At 40.9% G+C, this 23,378-nt stretch overlaps 2 protein-coding genes across 5 annotated transcripts in view; one reads left to right on the top strand and one right to left on the bottom strand.

Annotated features, from left to right (window-relative positions):
- Positions 1-1,050: 1,050 nt before the first annotated feature.
- On the bottom strand, positions 1,051-17,812 carry pitx3 (paired-like homeodomain 3). 2 transcript variants are annotated; one of them, XM_067972348.1, is made up of 4 exons: positions 17,549-17,812; positions 11,598-11,735; positions 4,010-4,215; positions 1,051-2,455 (listed from the first exon to the last, which is right to left on the bottom strand). In XM_067972348.1, exons 2-4 carry the CDS (start codon positions 11,719-11,721, stop codon positions 1,892-1,894), a joined length of 894 nt encoding a protein of 297 aa, XP_067828449.1. In that variant the 5' UTR covers positions 11,722-11,735; positions 17,549-17,812; the 3' UTR covers positions 1,051-1,891. The 2 variants fall into 2 exon arrangements, with proteins under 2 accessions (XP_067828449.1, XP_067828450.1); XM_067972349.1 differs by having other exon boundaries at positions 17,597-17,812.
- A 1,343-nt stretch (positions 17,813-19,155) lies between these two features.
- Positions 19,156-23,378, top strand: part of gbf1 (golgi brefeldin A resistant guanine nucleotide exchange factor 1) — a 186,558-nt gene continuing 182,335 nt past the window's right edge. For all 3 annotated transcript variants that reach the window (XM_067972404.1, XM_067972405.1, XM_067972403.1), the window contains exon 1: positions 19,156-19,240. The gene's annotated coding sequence lies outside the window, so the exon portion shown is untranslated. The remainder of the gene's footprint in view (positions 19,241-23,378) is intronic.

Genomic DNA, 23,378 nt, shown 5'->3' with positions numbered 1-23,378 from the left:
TGGATACTAGTTCATGCACAATTTCAACCACATATTGAAAATGCGACTTTTGGATATATGCCTAAACGAAAATGTTTTAGGATTGGATACACATCTAAGAGGATGCGACTTCTGGATACATATCCAAATTAACATAAATTATTATAGTAACAATTTGGGTTTAGAAAAATGTTGATTCCGTCAAATTCAACACAAATTGACTTCCATTTTTGGATAGTGATGTTCGGTTTTCAGTATTTTTCATCATTATTTTTCTGTTTTTGTATGTTTTGGCGGTGCCGAGGTTTTCTCATTTCAACTCCGAAATGTTAAGGTACTTGTTATAAGTAGATTATATAGTTTAATGCTTTGGCATTTCTCTCTGCACTCCTCTGCATCGCACCGGAGTAACACCCAATCTTTAAACAAGATATCTAGTCCTTAATATAACTCCCGGCACACCTCTCCGAACTTATCTAACCTACTGCGGACAGGGCAGAAATCGGTACAAAATACAGGACCGCCTTGTACAGTTTTTGGAGCAGCGTGAGTAAACAATGCAAAATTTGCAATTGATAAATGCTGATGCAGGTTTATTCTAAATACCTACACATGAAATATTTGCCGGCCTTTTATTTTAATGCAAACGGCAGGACTGGAGTTTCAGAGATAAACTATTGGTTAATGTTTCAGTAAATTGCAAAACCTAAGACTACTTCAGAACAGATCTCTGTAATATTTTATTAATGTTTGTCCAGACTGTCTCGGGAAGGAAATTTAGATGCGTGGTTTTGTGTAGGGGTCGCATTTTCTCATCTTTGGGCCAATAAACCCTCTGGTCGCTCTTTGTAGCGACAGAGTAAATGCGGCCATTATATTAACGACGGCTTTTACCATATCGTTACGCATAGCGGCTGGAAACATTCTTACCCTTTATTAAGTAAGATTAGAGTGAATGGGTTATTTCCAAAAATGGATTTGGACATTTAGTAAAAGCCGGGTGCACACTATGTAGGCATGGCACGGGCTCCCAATAATAAGATAGCGTACACATACATTGTAGAATCTGTTTATTAAGCGTTAGCCAGAGTGCAAATCAAGCTTTCTTGTCTGTAAACTTTGGCCTTTTTGGAGAATGTTGCGCACAGTAGATTAGAATGAGAAATGCCATAGCTATCAGCTTCAAGCGAGGAGTCAAACGGTTACAAATATTAAGAACTCGACAAATTAAGGGGGAAAAAACCCACAGAAAATGAGTATATCAGTCTGCAGCAAATCTAAGATCACAAGTGGGGATGTATGGTAAAGGATGTGGTGTGACTGTCGTTCTTATGGGCAATGCCTGCTGTTGCGCTGAATGAAAAATTCATAAAAGGTCCATTTTTAAAAGGATAAATTACAGCGTTTTGATTGATCATGAGGTGCAGGGGTACATGAGTGAGACTGTGCGAGAATATACAACGGTGAATAATTCACAGCAGGTCAGTCTCCACATTCCTAATCTATTAACCAAGGCGCAAGTGATCATAGGTATGCTGTTAGAGGGCATGCTTTCTTTTTACCTTTAAAAACACTAATTTATAGATAATTATTTCACATACAAAAGGAAAACAAAAAAAAGTTCATTATATACATCATATCCCGCATTACAACCTATAAGCCCGAGTTGTAATGGTCATGCATATTTCGAATTGTATACCAACTTGATTAGCAAATATTTATCTGCAATAGTTATGTGTATAACACTCTTTTATGAAAGCTTTCTAAACCCGTCCACATGAAAGGGAAATTTGTCTTCTCAATTGAGCGTGTATCATTTTAGCCAGCGCTATCAAGGGCTGGTGGCGTACATTGATGGGTCAAAGGTCATATATTTAGGGTTAAACCGATTTTTAAAAATAATCATATTGGCTCATACAGGTCTGTCCACAGCATATTGACACGGACTTAGGTTGGACACTTGGTTCTGAACTCCTGGGTAGCCGAAGTTGGTGTGTTGCTTGGCCTTGAGCCTCAGACTGGCGAGGCTGGAGTTGCATGTGTCCCGGTACATGTAAGGGCTGGCATTAGATGCGTAAGGACAGGCGCCGGCAGACACGGCCGAGTTGAGTGAGGGGCTGTTGAGGTTGTTCAGATTGCTTAAATTATTGAGACTGGTCCCCGGCACCCCGGTCACGGCCGAAGGGACCATGGAGGTCGGCATGGTCATGGAGGAGATGGAGCTGGGGGGAGAGAACATGGGCTGCGAGGACAGGGGACTGACGTTCATGGAGTTGAAGAATTGAAAGCTCTTGGCTGAGAGAGGGCTGGTGGTTAAGCTCTTGGTGGCCCAGTTGTTGTAGGAATAGCCGGAATACATATCGTCGTAAGGTTGCATGAGTCCGTTAAACTGTGCGCCAAATCCATTTTTACACAGTTCTACCTGTTGATTGCGCTCCCTTTTCCTCCACTTCGCCCTGCGATTTTTAAACCATACCTAGATCAGAAAAGAGACATTTTATTAATTGTAAGCTGGCGCGAGTATGTATAGCGTATCATATTTGTGTTATGTTTTATTTTTTAAACAAGTAATCGGCTAAACCGATTCCTTCTCATCCAGATTTTTTATCCAAAATACAAATGTTATTCTCATTATGTTTTCAGCAGAGACAAGCCCATCCATTTAAATCTCACGGGTCTAGCTATACACATATGAGAACCATGCACGTCACCCTTTGGCAATAATTACGCGTTATTTCATTACAAATGAACAGAATCTTTAAAAATATCACAATGCATAATTCATAGAATCATACAGCACATATAGAGCCCATCGTGCCTCTTTGAGCGAGCTATCCAATTAGTCCCACTCTTCCTGTTCTTTCCCTATAAGCCTGCATTTTTTTCCTTTTCAACTCTTTATCCAATTCACTTTTGAAAGTTACAATTGAATCTGCTTCCACCGCCCTTTCAGACAGTGCTTTCCAGGTCATAACTCGCTGCGTTAAAAAAAAAGCTCTCCTTATCTCCCTTCTGGTTCTAATTCTACCCAAGTGTAACGTGGTTGTCAAAATAACATGGCGACAGAATGCTGCATACCAACTAATTTCTGATCCCTGTAACTCCCGGCGTGGAACATACATGATTTTTGCTACAAGAAAAAATCAAATCTGCAAAGTGCTTGGGTATTTGTAAGGTCCAATTTCTGCATTGACCGTAATTATTTGAGAGAATACAACAAAATATTGAAAGCTTGAGGCTAAACTTCACCTTGCTCTCCCATTTAAAATGTCAGGTTTAGTGGCATATGCCCACCATTGACCACTTACAGCCTGTCGAAATGACTGCTATCACAGACAGCTTTGGAATTGGTTGGTGAATAATCCAGCAAAACGAATTTTCTGGAGATCCTTCAAGATTCCTTTGCTGTTCACTCTTACTCAGCATTTCTTACATTACTTTAGCACTTTGGAATCCTATTAATTAGTTGGCCAATAGTTGTCATCCTTGGATCTGGATTTATATAGAGTGATCATAAAAATCAAATGCCCGGTTTGTAATATTATACATCGGTCATTTTAATTACTCATACTCCAATGAGTTCTAAATCAAAGACATGACATGTAATGTATCCAGGCACCACGAAGTGTGTATAAATTACTATATTCAGTGTCCAGGGTAATAAATCATTGAATAACTGGGGAGAGGACGGTAGAATCATGCACTTAAATATAAAGCTGGATCAGCAAATTTGTCCGCAGCAATTTGAAGGAATGGGAAATGATTTGGTGCATTGGACTGTTTGGGATCGGGTATGTATTCGGATTCGGGTATATATTTGGGGTCGGGTATGTATTTGGGATCGGGTATGTATTTGGGATCAGGTATTCCCTTCACCCGTTACAATTTCTCTGGATTATTTATGAATCCGTCATTCTTGCCTTAAAGGGGTTGACTTGGGCATATCTGGACAATACAATACTTTGAATGGGGCCTATTATTAATTTTCATTCTGAGTCTAAAAATGGTACTTCACTCAAGACAGCCTTACCCTCACTCGTGCCTCGGTTAGGTTTGTCCAGACAGCGATCTCTTCCCTGGTTGACATGTCAGGGTATCGATTTCTTTGAAAAGTTGCCTCCAGTTCCTGAAGTTGTTGGCTTGTGAAATGTGTCCTTTGGCGTCTCTGTTTTTTCTTGATAGAGGGGTCCTTTGAATCCGAATCATCTGTCTGATTTTGCTGAGATTTCTCATTGTCTGCAAAAGTAAATGCGATGCTCTAAATTAACCTCGCGCTCCTTTCCCCAAATCTCCGCCATTCTAAACAGACAAATTCCAAACACTTCCATAAATCCAGCTGCTTATTTTATGGATTGTTGATAAATGCAATCACAAGAAACATACATATGCAATAAATAAATGTCGTTGTCAGCATTCTAAGTGACAGCAGCAAAGTTCTGCCGCCAATACGTTTATCTAATATATTAGTTAATAACAAAACCATTGTGGTTCAATTTGGGTTCTTTCCCCGTTTGGATTTGCAAAACTCTATTCAGGTTATTATTTTTCTGAAGGTTTAGCAGAGCCGAATAGTTGATTTGGAATGTGTGGGGGCTGTTTCAACTCGCAGTTAGCCACAAGGCAAAACAGGATCGTTCAAGCGATGGGCCGAAGGGACGCCAGACAGAGGAGCAGTTTAGAAGCAAAAAAATCATTTTCTGTTAGTACAAATATTGTCGTCGCTTTAACCTTTTCCCCGATGCATTATAACCAGATCAAGAGTGCTGTGTAATTTTAAAAGATTGTACTAATTTTACATTGCACTGACGTAATTTGGAATGCCGAATTAAAGTAGATTAACGAAGGCCAAACTATGCTAATTACATTTCACCTCTAGACCCTCATCCCCCTCCCTCTGCACAGCATTTAATCACAGAGATGGAGAGAAGTAAATACACCCTTACTTTATAAACAATCTGTCTAAATCTGCCGTTCCTGAACGGATTGGATTATTGATTTCCTCTCCAGGAATCTATTTCGTTCCTACCTGCACATTGGCTGCTCGGGGTGTCGGCGAGATCGGCGTATTGTCCTTTCGGGACTCGGAGCGTTTGAACATTGGATGACATTGCAAACCAAAACACGAGTCAAATAAATCCCAAATCTGGTTTTATCTCCTACCAAAACAGTCGAGCGTTCAATTTGCCTTAAAACGCGCCTTGTGCTCTATCGCTTCCCAAAGCCAGTAAGCCTCTCCCAATCCCGGGACCCCACAGAGGGCATCAATTTAGTTGCAAGTAAATCCCTAGCTCAGACACGCTGACAAGAGCAGGTATGAGGACCCCCTGGTCGCCGCCTTCCCTTTAACTCTTGTTTGTTAAAGGCTTAGCTTTTGGGGCAGTTATAAATGTGCAATGGGTGAACCTTCGGACCCCTCCTTATTGTGAGGCGGATCCGCCCGTGATGCAAGCTGTAAACTGACACAGGATGGCTGTCAGAAACGCTGAGCATCCTCAGAGAGCGAGAAAAGAAATATCTTCCACGTCAGACAAAAGGGCAGACAACTTAGAATAACCAGAGCACCCAAGGATTTTTTTTTGAATCTGGGAGGGATTAACTGCAGTTAGAGGGGACGAAACTAAATATGCCCAACCCCGATTAGATTTCAAGAAGTATTTGTAAGCTAAGTTTTCAAAGGCACATACAAGTCTTCTAACCCTGCGCTTCACGGTTTAGATTTCCTATGCCCACGCCACCTGGTGTATCTCTTCTCTATTTGATTTGTTGAACTACCTGAAGAAAATGAAGTACTGTATCTTTTCACTTTATATACCTTTATTGCAATGTACAACATTATGGGATGTAATACTTTTGCAATTACTGTACTTAACAAGGTTTGAGCATATTCCTTCCATTACTCATTCCTACTAATTTATTAAATCGACCTGAAATTAACAACTGCAAACGGTAGCTTTAAGTGAGCTGACGGATGTCATATTAATTTATATAAAATGAGATTACATTCATAAATATCTCTGGAGCTCAAAGACGAGCGCCAAACAATAACAATGACAACACTGCGGTGTATTTACCGATGAGTCAATGTGTGAAATGTTACAGAAGTAAAAAAAAATAAAACTCTGCTGAGGATAAAACTGTGTTCAGAGTTTATTGTGGAATTGGAGGGTGAAATGCTTTTCCATTTTGAATCCTAATATCAGTTTATTTTCTCTGCATCACAAAGTAATTCATTGTATGTGAAGCGCTAAATAAATGTAAGCCGTGTTTTTAAAGTTATAAATCTTTATGATCGACAACACCACGTGTATTTAAAATCGATAAGTAATAACATAGGCAAACGTTAAATTATACGACAGGAGAACATTAAGGAAACAGGCCCTTTATTAAAATAATACATCAGATGCGTTCACTTTGTGCAGTTTGTACAGTTTGGGGCGCTTTCGGAATTGTGATTAAAGGTCTCACTAGATGGAGAAAATAGAACAGAAAAAGTGAGCGTTTGTTACTTGTAGGGATGTCAACAATCACTGATAACTGGCCACGTTTCGCAGAGACTGCTCTCGCTGTCGATCAGTTGAGCATTTTCTAGTTAAAATTTAAACCCATTGTTGGGCAAGTGGATTTTATGGCATCAGAATGTCACGTCGTATCAGCAAAAAGGTGCTAAATCTTCCAGTGGATATTAACTTAACAATAATTTATGATGTGAAAGTCCTCTTGGTGCCGCGTAAAACATTCACAGGTGAGAATGACAGCAAATGGCTACATCTCTACTACCATTTCCTTTTTAAAAATATAGATTTCAGTATCTCCAACAGGATGCTGCCCCTCTCAGAGTTAGTTCCTATCAATGTTGGCGCTCTTTGTTATTAAAATACAATCATTTCAAATATGGTTTAATCTTTATTTTCCATTCTAAAATTAACGGACTACCCCTGGGAGAAAATACTGAAGCCACATGTTGAATTATCCAGGTATCTTTGATGGAAATTAAGTAAAAGTATTTTTTTTAGCAGCGAAAGAGTTAATATTCCTGGAGTAGTCATAATATTTGATGTGTGTGTGGCTAGGGGGAAAACTTCTTAAATATCCCTAAATGCCAGTTTCCCTAGATATTGACTATTTACAAAAGCAGACACAATATCTTCTTGTTCAATATTTGCTACTGTCTCTCTGATTGTAAATTCACTCTGGGGACCGCCCTGGCATTTGTTCATAAACTGAAGGTTATTTTAACTCGATTAAAAGTATCCACATACCAAACTCCCTAGGTGGCTGTACACAAGCTTATAGATCACGCGAAAAGCATGACACGTAGGGTTAAAATGCATATAACACTCATAATAAATTGAGTTAGTTCTGCAACTGATCAATCAAATAATCAACTCTTTAATTTGTTTTGAAAATGCACAATTCTGTGTTATTGCTAACAGGCACTTATATTAAAGACTTTTATTTTCACACTAGAGGATATATTTCTCTTCTTTTCTGTTTAAATTTAAAACATGATTTAATAATTATAAGTTAAAATCATCAATGCAGCTTATGGCTGGTTTGGATAAAATTTATAATCCATAGGTAATAGACATTATTACAGAGTAGCTGGAGTATTACAGGAAGGGTTAAAGGCTTATTGTTGAGTGCTGTTGATGTTATCCATACATGTTTATTCCAGGATGAGGCAGAGTCCGAGTATTGGGCAGTATTTAATAAACTTTCATTCCAAATATAAACATGGAGTTTAAAAACGGGAATTTGTGTGCCTCAAGGATGTTCATTGCAAAACTGGTGTTATTGGAAAATAACTCCCAGCTGAGAGACAGAACGCTTCACCGAGCTGGATTTTCATAATCATAGTATACGCATGCATTTTAATCTCGTTAATCCAACCGCATCGTAAGAGAGAGAACGGATTAATATTTATTTTATTATGGTCAGATAGCACCTAGCCGAATTATATTTGAAGGCGGGCCCCAATATTTGACTCCAGGACTCACTGTCTCCCTCGTTCCTTGTTGTATACAGATTTGTCAGAATGATTGTAGGAAGAGATCTCGTTCATATTCAGTAGGACTTAAAATTGAGAATAGGTAGCCTATTAATTAAAGTCCACGGATGTCCCCTTGCAGTTACTTGAGTCGTGCCTGGTGCCGGTACATTAAAAACAAATTAAAGTTAAAAAAAATTCTAGCCGCTAGAAGGTTTAGTTTATTTATTGCAAATATAGCATGTTATTCACACAAAGCTTTCGTTCTCTTAAAAAAAAGTACAATTCACTTTGCAATTACATATGCGCTTTCTGCAGCAATATATTCAATTCTATTCTTTATCAACGTAAGGAAATAAAAATGGCCATCGCTAAACAAGAAATATACGGAAAGTCAAGTGCATTCAAAGAGGCCATTTAGGATCAAATCCTCCAGAACTCAAGAGTTGCCTTGGTAAAACGACCCACAATGTTTCGGTTACGTCGATGCCTTGTGAACAGTTGTTTATATTAAAGTGTTTATTGACACACCTCTGCCCAAAATACCATGGACACCTCGACTCGTACATGAGCATATGATACACCAAAGTATTACATGTATGTTTACTCTGGGTTTTTTTTTTAAAGTCTCTTTTCTTGTACCGAACCATAACATCAAACAATGTCATCACAGTGTCCAAATAATTTGCAAACACACAAAAAAAAATCGTCAACAGAATTCCCCCAAAACATGCAAAGAATCGAATGTATATATTATTTTTCTATCGTGCTAAGATTGATCTGCAAATATCGCAATCAGGTCAATATTTAAATCCCAGTCACGAATAAAAACAATCAGCTTTGAGCCAGACTTCAGCACAAGTTACAAGGGCCGGTTACTGACTGAGATAAATGTTGATTTCAAGTGGAAAACGCGACAGTCCCTCTCTGCTTATAGTTTTTTTTTTCTCCCTGTCTATTATTTTTGCTACAACAGCCTTTCTCGCTTTCTTTCCGTCTCCCTTTTCTTTCCCTTTTTTTGTGCTCAGACCGCCACCAAATAAAGATGTGACTGATCTGTCAGTGAAAGATTAGCTTTTGGAAAGTAAATATTTTGATGGGTTTTAAACAGAGAGCCCATTGCGTGCCAGATCGGGGCGCCGCCAATCCCTTTTTAATCAACTCGTTTCAATTCAATTAAAAATCACACTTCTAAAGCCGGGAACTGCAGGATCTGCCCCTTTCTTCTCACCTCACGTCCCGGCGCTGGGAAAAAATGTCCCAAAAATTTGGTGGTATCTGGGTTTTATAACCGGAAATGACCTGCTCTGATTAAATCTTTGTTGAAATGTATGCTTTATAGTGCTCACGAATTTTGCTAATCCTCATTAAAACTCGAGAGGCCATTTCCAAAGAAAACGACGCCTAATTTGACCCTGCAAGCAGTCTACAATATATACTGATAATATAAAAGAGGATTTTTTTTTAAATGGTGCAAACTTTGACCTTTATTTAGTGGACACCAGCTGGTAGCGTTTGAAATGTGTTACAAATTTGAAGGTTTGAGGGGGACGGGTAAGCCTTTATTTTAAATCCACATCTCTCCAAAACGCTTGACGAATGACTCTCTAAAAATGAGCATCTTCTCTTTATCTCGCGGCAGGGAAGAACGTATTTTCCTTAGCTGTTTCTGAAGTTTGTATTAAGGTTACCAGCAGCAGGGGAAACCTGATAAATCACTGGATCCCCTCAATTGTCTTAAATAGGAAAGAGGTTTGTATTTTGGTTCGAGGGTGAAACTGATTTCGAAATGATCCTGCTATGCAAATACAGACGTAAAAAGTTATTTTCGGAAATGTTTACACTTTGGCATTTGTGCTGAATGTTCTTCGTTTTAATTAGCATTGCCATGCAATTAAATAAAATCCCCACCATACAGATAGATTCATTAAACTGCTGGGGTTCTTGATCTCGAATAAAATCGCTGTGAATCATCGGCGTTAACACTCTAGAACGAAAATATTATTCCAACTAAACTATCCGCGTGTGAGCAGAATAACGTTGGATATGTAATAGGTGGGATCGGAATTACCCCGAGGAGATCCGGAAACGGACTTATAATAATATGTAGTGCACTATACCGCCACAATTAATTTGGTCGTTCTGGGAATTCTTATGGGAAATTACCGAGATTTATCCCACTTGAAATATGATGTCTTTATTCCAAATCCATTCCTGGTGGACAATATTTATTTTCTTTGCCAGGTTGAAATACAGCTAGATCAGATTCCAACTTGCAACCTGAACTACCAATGAATTAATGGGTTTATTATGTACAGTACATATGAAACCAACGGTGTGTTCGCCGCACTTTACACTTCCCACACTCAGTCCAATATATTTACAAATAGATTTGTTACAATGTGGAATTTATTGATTTTTTCCCCTATATGTAATGATAATCGCCCGTGCAATTTAGATTTCTGGAACGATTCACAAGTCATTAAACACTTCTATTTATATCTCCAGTATATATCATATAATACCGTGTTTTACAGTAGGGATGTTTATCATCCATATGATGATAGTTGTGATTATGTTATCACAAGAATAGATCATATTTTCTCAACTGGCTTTAACATTTCAACAAACACACTTCTAACTTCCTGCAATCTTTATTAAAACTCAAACAACTCACTTCCACGACATAACGCCAAACTGTTTGGACGGCTACCCCTCCCCCATTCAGACAGAACCTGCCTACTCGAGAGGGGTGCAGAACATTGACATCACTTTCAATCAAACTACTGCCATTGAAGGACTAAATCGAGGAATAATTGTAGTTCCGGGATTCTGCTGTAGCATTTCGCAATACGTGGTTCACAAAGGTCTAAACTGGGTGAAGTCCTGTTTCAGTGCAGGTGTCCTAGCAGCAATGGCTATAATCTCTATTTTCACGTGCCATTGCTCGGAAATAATTAAAAACGTTTGGTCCCCTTTTCTTAATCTAGAGTTAGAAGGGTGTGATCGCGGGTTGAAGTTGACCCAGACATGTTATGGCGCGCCCAGACTACGTGCAATGAAACCCAGTCATGTCACAGTGTTAAATTAATATGCTGATAAGGCGCCGGGTCATTCTGCCATCTAACCCAGCAGACTGTCTCCCCTCTTCTCGTTTCAATCTGTCTTTCTTTCTTTATTGTTGTAATCCGATCTACTAGGGTTGGATACTCACTTGCAGCAATTGGAAAACTCTGTCCAGATTATCGACACTTTTTTTATTTTACAACCATGAGCAGGGGCAGGGGGAAAGTTACAGGTACGGTTGACACTGTTTATTGAGAACAATAAACCTTCGTTTGCTGTTTCCCTGAGGCCCCCTTTTTAAAAACCTCAGCAGCCACTAGAGGTCGCGAGATTTAACAGTGGTTCATTTTCAATCATTGAAGCTGCCTTGCGACATGGGCCCATTTTCCCCCTAATTGTCGTCATTCTTGCTTTTGTTCTTTGTCCCTTTTTAGGTAAAACTGATCAACTTTCAGGTTTTAGCCTCTTTGCAGCTTACGTTAATTGCTTCCATCTATTGTTTCTGCCCCTGCCTCTGATTAGGTACAGTCACTGGAAAGTGCAGTCAGCAATGCAATCAACTCACCGCTACTCTCTTGTGTTTTACAGATCGGTTCTCTTTGTGGGGTCCCGGAGTCTGAGAGAGTCATAGGGCTGTGATCAGGAGCGTCCGAGTCGGTCAGAACCCCGCTCGACAAGTTGTACTCCATCCGAGGAGCCTGGGCTGCAAAAAAACAATTCACATCCAATTCAATTCACATCAGCAAATCCAGTCTAAACAAAGACTTCCCCTTCAGCACTTCTCTATGCGCAGGTACCTTGCTTTTGCGGGGACAGTTAGCAGTTCTGATTTCCCAGGATGTGGCTATGCTGTGAATATCTCCACCTGAGCAATAATCCAGTTCAAAAACTGTAATTCAGAATTAAGTTACCAACATTTGTTACGAAATCGTGTTCAAGCTCCGGTTGGAGTTTACATCTGAAGCTTTGAAAAGGGACGATCATGAGGATATTGCTATTAATAGCTAATTAAATCCCAGCTTTAATCGTCATATTCTTTATCGTTAGAATTACAATAATTCATAGCGGGGACACTGACAGAGAGAAGGCAAGTTCAAATGGGACAACTCCCTTTTCATGGAACGAAGAAGGCGGTCATTAATCAATTTGCCTCCTAGTCAACGTCAACGAATTTAAACAATTTTCAAATATCGCACATGGTAAAATGTATATTATGGCGTTTTTATTGGAATGTGCTATTCTTCATTCCATGAAGTTATTATTATAATCTATCCTTCCTGATGATCCGTGTCTTGACTTTGGTTCCAATTACCATCACTATCTGGCGTCAGCACACATTTTCTAAAATAGGATTGGTTACGATGTGTGTTTCATTGGCAATAAAACGATTGAACAAAAATCTGAGCAAATTCCCAGCTTTTGTTTATTGTAACGGTGGCATTTTACTTCAAGCACGTTAATGTGTATGTATTATGTTTGTAATTAAATGCTACGCTGAACCTGAGAAATAGTAACTGTATAATTACTGCAAGGGTCCATTATGCTTTTCTGCTTTATTAACTGTCAAAAATGCAAAGACTTGTTTCTTTTGCTATGGTGAACTTTGTCTCCAAGACCACGTGTCTATAGTTTGCCTACACAATAGTCACAGCATTCCATAAAGTAATTTATTGTGTGTGAAGCGCACATCTTAGCGCAAGATGTTGCTGAGAGACTTAATAATGTGCTATATAAATATAATTTTTTCTACCAATGATACAGATTCAGACAGCACCATCTATCATGAGGCCATCTCCAGCCAGTCCCAAGGTTTGAAATGACGTATGGGTGACAGCCTTTGCCACACACAATAAATTTCTGTTAATTGAACTTTTAGTTTAGTCTAGTACATTACAGTTGGTTCAAAACACGTGACGATACAATGCAGCCTCCTGACAATTTAACCAGATAGTAACTAGTGTTGTTCGATGCAAATTTATCCCAAAAACAAGTGCTTTAAATTATTTTCTAGATATATTAAGTAACTTTGGACCAGGCTGCACCCGCCTGCTTTATCGAAATGGTATTTTCTGGCCAATGGAACAATATAAAAAGACTTGCATTTATATAGCGCCTTTCACGACCTCGGGATGTCCCAAAGCGTTTTACAGCCAATGAATGAATTCATTTTGAAGTGTAGTCACTGTTGTAATGTAGGGAAATATCCATGTTTCATGGGATTGCTACCTTGTACCTAGCTTTAGTAAAGTGGATATTCTGCTGGGACATTTCCTGGCATAAAGTTATTTTAACCCCTCCCCCCACCACCTAAAGCTTTTGCTATTCATCACGTAATTTTGTTGTCTGTGACTTGAAAATAAATGTATTGATGTATTCGCACCTCGTGTCAAAACTGTAATGTCATTTTAAATAAATCTAATTAAAAGACCGTTGCACTGAAAGTCTAGGCCGCCATATTTGATAGGGCCACATTGTCTTGGCTTCGGGTGGTGAGGGTGGAACAATGAGGTGGAGTGTCCTTAACATGTGTTGTCCAAAACACATGGTTAAATTGTCACTTGCAAAAAAAAACCCACACACGTTAAAGAGTATATCCTTCAATCCATGGAGTCAGGTGCCTCCATCTGTGACCAGGGACATAGCTATGGTTTTATACAATCTGATAACACCTTCCACCAGGGAGAGAGAGGGGGAAAAAAACATAAACGCGCCGTGAATTAATTTTTTGGATTAAGATTTGATTAAGATGTGTGTCAATTTGCCGTCCCATAACTTATTAAGATGCGGCGGCTCCCGGCCTGTCCCTATATATATATAGAGAGAGAACTAGATATAGAGGGAGCAGATGGAATTTTGACGGAATGTTTGTAGATGATAATTTCAGCTCTTCTGCACCTATTTGCATCTGATTGCATCTGTCAGGCGCGATTCCTTTCTCCAGAGCTGCCTGTCTCGGGGTGGGAGGGGAGGGGGGGGGGTCATGCAGATCAACAACATCTTCATTTAATTCCAAGTCACATTTATTATCCAATCTGTTTGGACGCATTAATATTCAATATTGAGCCGAGACGGGGCTTACTCGTGTTCCTAGTCGTTGCGGTGTTAATTCAATGCGCTGCAAAAACCTTGCACCAGACGCCCCACGGTGTGTTAGACAATAGTGAGTACTTTTCAGGGTTCAAACGGGAACACCAACAAGCAGGTATTTTTGGACATGTGCAGTTACATGTCACGGGGCATATGCAATGGAAGAACACTTTGATCTGGATAGTCAAAGTCTATTCATTAACTGATTAATCGGTTGGTCGATACGTTTCGTATCAACAAAATACTAACGAGATAAAGATGTGTGAGACACATTACCTGTGACCTCCCCGGTGTATCGTTTGCCCTGTTCTTATTTTCTAAATGGCGTTACAACATTTTCTTCCGGTAAAGCGGCCCGGAGAGAGTTTTCTAACGAGAGGCCGCTATTCGCTGACATTGTACAGCAAGTCCCAGGTGCACACACACAGACATAAAAAACAAGCTTGCATTGCCAATGCGTACAATATCTGCGCTTGATTCGGATTTAAGAAAAATCCGAGCCGAAGATGATTGCGTTAAGATTGTTATCAGTAAATCACCAATGTATCTTCACTTTGTACTGCTGCCATCTACGATCACACACATTCGGAACGGACCCTCGCATTATAATCTGGATAAATGGCCTTTGAAAGGGAAAGTCCGCCGATGTGAGTTTCATAAGTAAAATTAAAATCAGAACTTCGCAGAAACTCGCTTTAATTTTTCTTATTAGTTACACAGCTCCCATCTTGTAATGTTCAGTGCCATTTTCGTAGGATTTACGGAACTCGAGGTCTTTCGGCCTATCTCGCATGTGCCGATTGTCCTTTTAAATAAATATATTTCCAAAAACGTTTATTCCTTGTAAGGAAAATAATACATAAAATGGAATGCAGCCTGTTTTGAGAGAGAACTGTTAAATACCTCGGCAGTTTACGTATAATGTCCAATCTTTTGGTTTAATATACTCAAAGACTAACTCCCGCTTACACTATCTTGTGACATTTCATAAAGAGGTTATTTCCTTAACATTTTTAATCGAGGCATCAATTTATTCGTATTCGAAATAAGAGATAGTTCGTGTAAAAATACTTTGAGAAATAATTTGCACGCTGCTCGTTCTAATGGACTCTATGATCAATACGAACTTTAGTGTCGATAGCACATTCTCGCCGGTGAAACATATCCGGTGGCGAATTTGTTACAATTTTATGTTGTTAAGTCGTGTAAGAGTTCGTTTGTGCAGACATAGACTTCGAGATGCAAATGTTATTCTTAATAGCTCCTTCTGGGAGAGTGAAGTGGCACATGGCCATAGATTCGTTACAATTAACTCGGAGCTTCTTTCGCTGTGAGCAAATCTAAACTTGCAATTCGCCTCAATCTGTTTCGAATCTCATACCGTGTGCAAGCAGCGCAAGTGGACTATGCCGAACTACTTACCGGTCATGCTTGTGAAAGCAGCGTCACTATTAAGTTAAAAAAAACGGGTTATATTTGCTCGTAAATCTCACAGTTACTGAGCACGCAGGATCATTCCACTGTTTATTTCAAATCGGGATTGATAGAGGCGTCCCCGCACCCACTCCCCGCCCGCCTTCTTACTGAACTCTAAATGCCCGTGTTGTCTCCAGTACTTTCTCCAACTTGAGCGTTGTCCCTTGCAGTAAACGTACTGAAAGTTTGCGGGTCTTATACAGAGTCTCCCGTGGCTTGGGCGCACCTGCTAGCCATCAATTTCCCACCCCAACCCACTCGGCACAATCGTGAAAGATTTCTTTTGTTCACTGCCTTGCCAAACACGGACAGCAGAATATATATATAATATTGTTTGAAGAAGCAGTTATTATTTCTTGGGCCTACGTGGATTGGATCTGAAAGAAGGTGTCAGGAACCAAAACAATTTCACATGATCCGCCCTTCCACTTGTGTGTTCAATAAAGCCCACCAGAGCGCTCGGTAATAGCCCCCAATAAGGCGACTGCTGTGTCCTTTACAGACAAGCCCATTAATTAATTACTTTGAGGTATACAAAAATATATATATATATATAGCTGCTTCTGAAAAAGGGCCATAAGATGTTAAAAACTATTTAGTCACGATTTGATTTCTCAATCTCTTTATATTTTAATTATAATTTAAAAGTAGACTAAGGTCTTTTCAGGGTATTTTTCTGCGGCCCAGAGCTGATTTTTTTTTAGATTTCAGTCAGCTAATGTCAGAAAAGCAATAATCTGAAATTCAAATCCCTCTCAAATTGTGGGCCTGGCGGCTCTTGGAATAATGTGTGTTAAATGGAAGAATTTACACTGGTGGATTCACAGCTGCCTGCTCAGTGAAAGGGTGACATAATTTCAAGAGAATGTTACTTTTGTACTGGTGGGAATCATAAACAATTCTATTGTATTCAAATCCACTGAAAATTGAAACGTTACTTATGACCACATCAATCGTTGGGGTTTACTAGCAAAAATATATTGCAATCTTATCAAACTCACACTACCTTTTTGACATATATTTATGACGCTTGCTCATAAATTTGGATCATCTCATATTTATAACCAAATATCGTTTGCACTGGCCTCTTTCCTGCCAAATTTGTTTTGTTTCATTCAGTTTTTGTAGCTGGAAACAGCTCCCATGACCCCCGTCCCCTTCACTGCGCTCCTCGTTTCAAGACAGTCGAAAGTGACAGTTCCCGTTTCAAACTGTTTCTGGTTATGTGGTCAAATAATTGTCCGGAGTTCGTAATATCGTTTCCTTCCTGCTGCCACCATATTTTTTAAAAAGGTATTAGACTTGACACGCGGAACCAATCGGCCCGGCTATGTTAGTATTCGGCAGTAAAAGGTAGGAATTTAGCATGTAGTAAAAGTAAAGCAGTCCATTTCGAAATATTTTCAATTTTTACGCACTTGCCAAGAGAAATGAAATTCGCTTCCAGTCTAAATGGAGAAACCCCTATAAACCGTGGCTCATTAATCATTCTCAAAATATCCCCCTGTTAGCACGCCTTCGATACCGAGCCCCGAACATAAGGGAACAGGTCATCCAGGCACATGAGCTGTAAGGCAGTCAATCACAGGCAATCTCTCGCTGTTGAATCACTGCTCATAGGATCAGACTTCAGAAAAAGTTCGAAAACAACCCAACAAACATTGAATTCAAACATTCATAACGATGCACATAGGACTAAAGCGTTGCCTGAAATACATTTAATGCACAGCGCGGCTGAACTACATCACAGAATCAATTTATGGGGGATTTCCTGTTTAAAGGAACAACGCACTCAATTATATTTATATTATATACATAACACGTATATTAGTTGTTGAGGATATACAAAACACGACGTTGCATCTCGGTGGGTAAAAGGCAAGCAGCAATAAAAAAAACACACAATCTCAAACATTTATCAATGGAAACAAGTCGATACCGGCAATCACTTACAGCAAATCCCTCTTTAAATGAATAAATCCGGGGATAGGATAAGTTTACCGAAGATTAGTGGTTCCTGTAGCTGTCAGAATTAAGAGTTCCTTCGAAAACACGCGGCCAGGTCCTTGCAGTTGCACGGAGAGTCGCGGTGAAACCCAAGCTATGCGATCCCATTTGCTGGAAGGATTGATTTTATGCCAATATCATCGGCAGTTACGAAACGACGCGACCACTGTGTGAGCTGAGAGGTCCAGCCCACTCGAGTACACATATAAGTCCCAACCCCTCTAATTCATTCAGAAGGGTTTAGGGAGACTGGATTGGATCTCTGCATATACATGAACCCATTAAAGGTTGACAATTAACAAATTCACAACAGGGGAAAAAAATGGCCATTTTTTTTCTGGATTTCAGCATCTATCTTTTCCGCATTACGAGGCGTTTGATGAACATCTGTTACCCGTTCATTCATTTACCCGTCATGAAATTCAGGCACACGTGTCATTCCAGGGAGTGATTTTTGGAAGCTGACTAGTTAAGATACAAATTTAATGTTGTCAATTTCATAAATTCAGACGCAGGTGACGAGCGAGATTTCCACTTCAGCTGAAACAGGTCCCCCAGGGGAGATCCGGCAGGTCCACGTGAAATACTGTGTGCTGCACATTCCCAATAAAGATGCGAGGAGCTGGGGCAACGTCTACAGTTTTAAGTTAATATTATTTTAAAACGCTCCTTGCTTACTTTGTTTAAATTTATTGGAATCAAGTCAGAATTTGGCCGTGTAACAAAATGTATGAAGTCACAACACTCAAGAGTGTTTACCAAACCGAACTCACCTATTCACAGCTGATTTATTAAAATACCTATCAAGTCCGAATTTGTCCCAGGAATAGTTCGCGTTGCCATGGTCTGTCTTGTCATAATATGGTTAGATACAAATCCATTCTGTCTGTCACACCCTATTGCACATGGTAGAGTTCTTTTTTTTTGTTAGCGAGGTGAGCAGTGTTTGCAATTCTTGGATCATTTAACTTTCTTTATTTTACCATTGTGCCTGCGTTTACTTTTTCACTCATTGGTTAAACATCCACAAGTGTTCATCAAAAATGATACGATGTGCATTTTATAGCGCGGGTGCCACGTCACTCCTTTAAGTGCCAACATATATTGCACAGAGTTCAGGGTTCACTGTAGATTACACAGAGTTCACTGCTGGGGCATGTGATCAAAATAAACACATTACTTCTTGATATTCCGCTGCAGAAATAGGTCTGATGCTGCAGGGTGCACAGGCTGATCTGTGAAAGGGCAGACAGGTTGCAATAAGTTGCCAAACTGCCAGTGGCCCGGGACCAGCTCAGTCCCCATCGCTGAACACGTTTTTGAGCAAAGTGCAATCAAAGCACCTTGACCCAGCAGCCTTTGCGAAACGCACACCGTCGGGTCGATCTAACTTGATAGTTGAAGATCCCGCCTCCCGACCGCGCCTATTGGCCCTTCTCCCGCCGACGCCCGGGTCGCCCAGTCGGCAGCGCGGCTTTGGATTGGTCGCGCAGCCCCGTCAATCTCCCCGGCCGTCAGCAGGTTAGATCGACGCCTGCGTTACCACGTCAGTGAGTGAGTGAGTGGAGTTTCGCCGGTTCCCGGGGAGCCGTCCTGTCCGGCGGCCGCTTGTCCAGCGCGCCCTCGCCGTAAACGTTGGTGTGTGTATTTTTTTCTTCTCTCCATTTCGAGGGGGCTGGGATTGAGATGTAGTTCGGAGACTCGGCCGCCTGCTGCTGGGTGTTTAATGTCCGAGCCGATTGCGGAGATCTTCCCCCCCCCCCCCCCACCCCGGCAGTTTTCCCCTCATCAGCTGCTGTGGTTTCCAGGCCGCCATTTTGGATTTGTTGGAAGTCCCAGGGGGGGTAAGTCAGAATCTGTGGCGTGATCTCCACCCGGCCCGGCACAGTGACAGCTGTCCCCCTCGACCCTCCTTAGCACAATGCAATGCCTGAGAGCGCGAACTGTGCGGTTAATTAGTCTCCCCTCTCTCCCCACCCCCCCCCCCCCCAAAGAAAACATTGGAGGCTTTGGGAAGTGGTAAAGGCCTGACACTCATCAAAGCCTTGCTATCACAGAGTCTACTCGGCGTTTATGCTCCACACGAGCCTCTTCATCTCGCCCGATCACTGACACAAAAAAAAAGCTTCAAATATTGGCCCTCAGCGCATTCAAGGTTCGATGTACACAGTGGAAGAAACAGCAGCAGCAGTGAAGATTTGGTAATTGGTGTCAGTGCCTGTCTCGAACAGCAATGCAATCAGCTTTGGCTCAGTGGGGAGCATTCTCGCCTCTGAGTCCAAAGGTCGTGGGTTCAAGTTCCCACTCCAGAGATTTGAGCCCATCGTCCAGGCTGACGCTCCCAGTGCAGTATTGAGGGAGTGCTGCACAGTCCTTTCGGATGAGGTGTTTAGCTGAGACCCCATCTGCGCTCTCAGGTGAACATAAAAGATCTCATGACACTATTTGAAGAAGAGCAGGGGAGTTCTCCCTGGTATCCTGGCCAATATTTACCCCTCAACCAACAACACTTTTAAAAAAAAAAACTATCTGGTTTTTATCACACTGCTGTTTGTGGGATCTTGCAGTGTGCAAATTGGCTGCTGTGTTTCCTACAACAATGAATACACTTCAAAAGTACTTTGACTGTAAAGTGCCATGTGATGTCCTGAGGTCGTGAAAGGTGAAAATGTGAGTTCTTCCTTTCTTTGCAGCCTGTCACATGGCCAGATACACCATCCTCCTCCAATACCTCTCGTTTGTTATCCAGTTTGGTGGGACCGATCTTGCTTGGTTCTGCTATTACCTACCTGATTGGGACCAGCAGATCTCTAGCAATGGCTTCTCTTCCTGCCCCATACTGTAACTTCCAGAATGCCCCTAGGATCTTGGCCCCTTTCTCTTCCTTATCTACATGCTGCCTCTTGGCATGGCGACATCATCCATACACACGAGGTCAGCTTTCACACATACGCTGACAGCACTCAGCTCTATTTCTCCACCATCTCTCTCAAACGCTCCCCACCCCCCTGCCCTGATGCTGTCAGACTGCATGTCCAAAAGCCAGTCTTGGAATAGCCACAATTTCCTCCAATTAAACATTGGGAAGACTAAAGTCATTGTCTTCTACCCCTGTTACAAACCCCATACCCTTGCCACTGATTCCATTCCCCTCCCAGCCATTGTCTCTGGCTCAACCAGATTGATGGCAAAGCTGGCATCCTGTTTGACCCTCAGCTAAGCTTCTGACCCCATCTCCTTTCCATCTAGAAGATAGACTACCTCCACTTCCACAACATTGCTGCCTCTGCTCCTTCCTCAGCCTATTTGCTACTGAAACCCTTATTCGTGCCTTTGTCACTTTCAGATGCTGCTATTCCAATGTTCTCCTGGCTGGGTGCTCGTTATTTACCCTCCATAAACCTCAGCTTATCCAAAACTCTGCTGCCTGTACCCTATACAGCACCAAATTCCACTCACCCATCACCCTTGCCCTCTGACCTACATTGCTTCCCAGTCCCTCAATGCCCCCAATTTTGAAATTCTCATTACGTTTAAACCCCATCATAGTCTCGCCCCTCTCCATCTCTGCAACCTCCTCTGACCCTCCAAACCTGTCCATTGTGTCTTTGGCCTTTTTCGTATCTTCCTCTCCATCCACCCCACTGTTGGAGGTCATGCCTACAGCCACCTCGGCCACCATATCAAGTTGGAACAGCCCTATTGTAATTCACAGTAATTACTTTTTAACCTGATAGAAGTTTTGTTACTGCACCATTCATTTGTTCTGCTCGTTACCTCAACCTTCACCATGCATTTACTGAAAGACCAAATATGCTTGAAATCTGAAGGTGACTTCTCTCTGTTGAGCAGCTGCAGACTGGCCCCTGGCCTCAGGCTTGACCAGCAAGTCCAAGTGATGTCAAGAGTGCTGCTCAGGCACACACAGGACTGCACCTGTAACCTGTACTGCCAGACTTCCTGGAAAGATGGCAAGTCTAAAACAGCAGATCTCCAGGAGCTTGAAATCTTGAAAAGAGAAGATATTTACTCAAAGTTACTGTACATTGAGTATTTTTAGAGAATGTATATTTTGGGATGCCTTAATTTATACATGAAGACTTAGCATCAATAATTTCATCTCAAACACTTGTTCTAAACAGTAAGCTTTCAAAAGTACTAACTTGACAAGTCCATGTAGGAATGACAATAGAAATGTACATATTGTTATAGTCGACTTAAAATTAACGATAAGGCAATTCAACTTAGTGGTACACATGGCGTCAAAACATGAGAAAGTAGCGGAAGTGACTGAAGGTTAGTAGAATCTTGAGATTGATTTACTGCTTAAAACATAGCCAAACATTTATTGTTTATATTATACAATCTATCACTTGTTTACAAATAATAGCCATTTGTTACTTTTGTTGCCATAATGCCTGTAGAATTAACAGAATGTAGGTGAGAGTATAATCAAAATGATACTGACATGAGGCTTCAAGACGTAGGCATTGTGTAGTTGGTAATTACACAAATACCACTATCTTTTTTAATGGCATACTTACAGCAAACGAGTAACATTACACAAACTGAAAACAAAAACTGCTTATGGAAAGCATGCGACAACAACTTGCATTTGTAAAGCACCTTTAATGTAGAAAAATGCCCCAAAGCACCTCTCAGAGATGTAATCAATAAATGATCAATAAGGCCTCTGCAATAGCAGATCAAACACAAATCTCAACATTTTTATTGCATTCTTTTTAAGGCAACATAAATTCTCTCCACTAATATCCAATTATCTAAAAGACCTTCTTTCCCTAAGCTTAATGTGTTTGCTATAAAATCTCTGGAAGAAGGAAGTTGCATATATAGCGCCTGTCACGTCCTGAGGATTTCATAAGAACTTCATAGACAATTAATTGCTTTTGAGGTGTCGTCACTGTTGTTATGTAGGCTAACTTGGCAGGCAGTTTTCTGATAGCAAGCTTCCACCAATAGCAATGACGTAAATGATCAGTTAATTTGATTTGGGGTGTTCATAGAATCATAGAAAAGTTACAGCACGGAAGGAGGCCATTTGGCCCATCAAGTCCGTGCCTGCTCTATGCAAGAGCAATCCAGCTAGTCCCACTCCCCTGCCCTATCCCCGTAGCCCTACAGATGTTTTCCTTTAAAGTACTTATCCAGTTCCCTTTTCAAAGCCATGATTGAATCTGCCTCCACCACCCGTCCTGGCAGTGCATTCCAGATCCTAACCACTCGCTGTGTAAAAAAGGTTTTCCTCATGTCACCTTTGGTTCTTTTGCCAATCACTTTAAATCTGTGTCCTCTGGTTCTTGACCCTTCCGCCAATGGGAACAGTTTCTCTCTATCTATTCTGTCCAGACTCTTCATGATTTTGAATACCTCTATCAAATCTCCTCTCAACCTTCTCTGTTCCAAGGAGAACAACCCAGCATCTCCAGTATATCCATGTAACTAAAATCCCTCATCCCTGGAATCATTCTAGTCAATCTCTTCTGCTCCCTCTCCAAGGCCTTCACTGAAGTGCGGTGCTCAGAACTGGACACAGTACTCTAGCTGTGGTCAAACCAGTGTTTTATAATCAGTGTTTTCTTGAACCGCAGCAGTCCATTTGATGAAGATACTCCTACAATGCTGTTAGGGAGGCAGTTCCAGCGACTATAAAGGAATGGCGGTATATGTCCAAGTCGGGACCTTTCCAAAAGATGTCAGCCTTAGCTCAGTAGTAGTTCTCTCACCATTGAGTCAGACAAACGATAACTGTTGTCCA

This window comes from Heptranchias perlo, chromosome 36, assembly GCF_035084215.1.
Source record: "Heptranchias perlo isolate sHepPer1 chromosome 36, sHepPer1.hap1, whole genome shotgun sequence".
Classification (NCBI taxonomy): domain Eukaryota; kingdom Metazoa; phylum Chordata; class Chondrichthyes; order Hexanchiformes; family Hexanchidae; genus Heptranchias; species Heptranchias perlo.
This window is presented reverse-complemented; position numbering and strand designations above follow the sequence as displayed.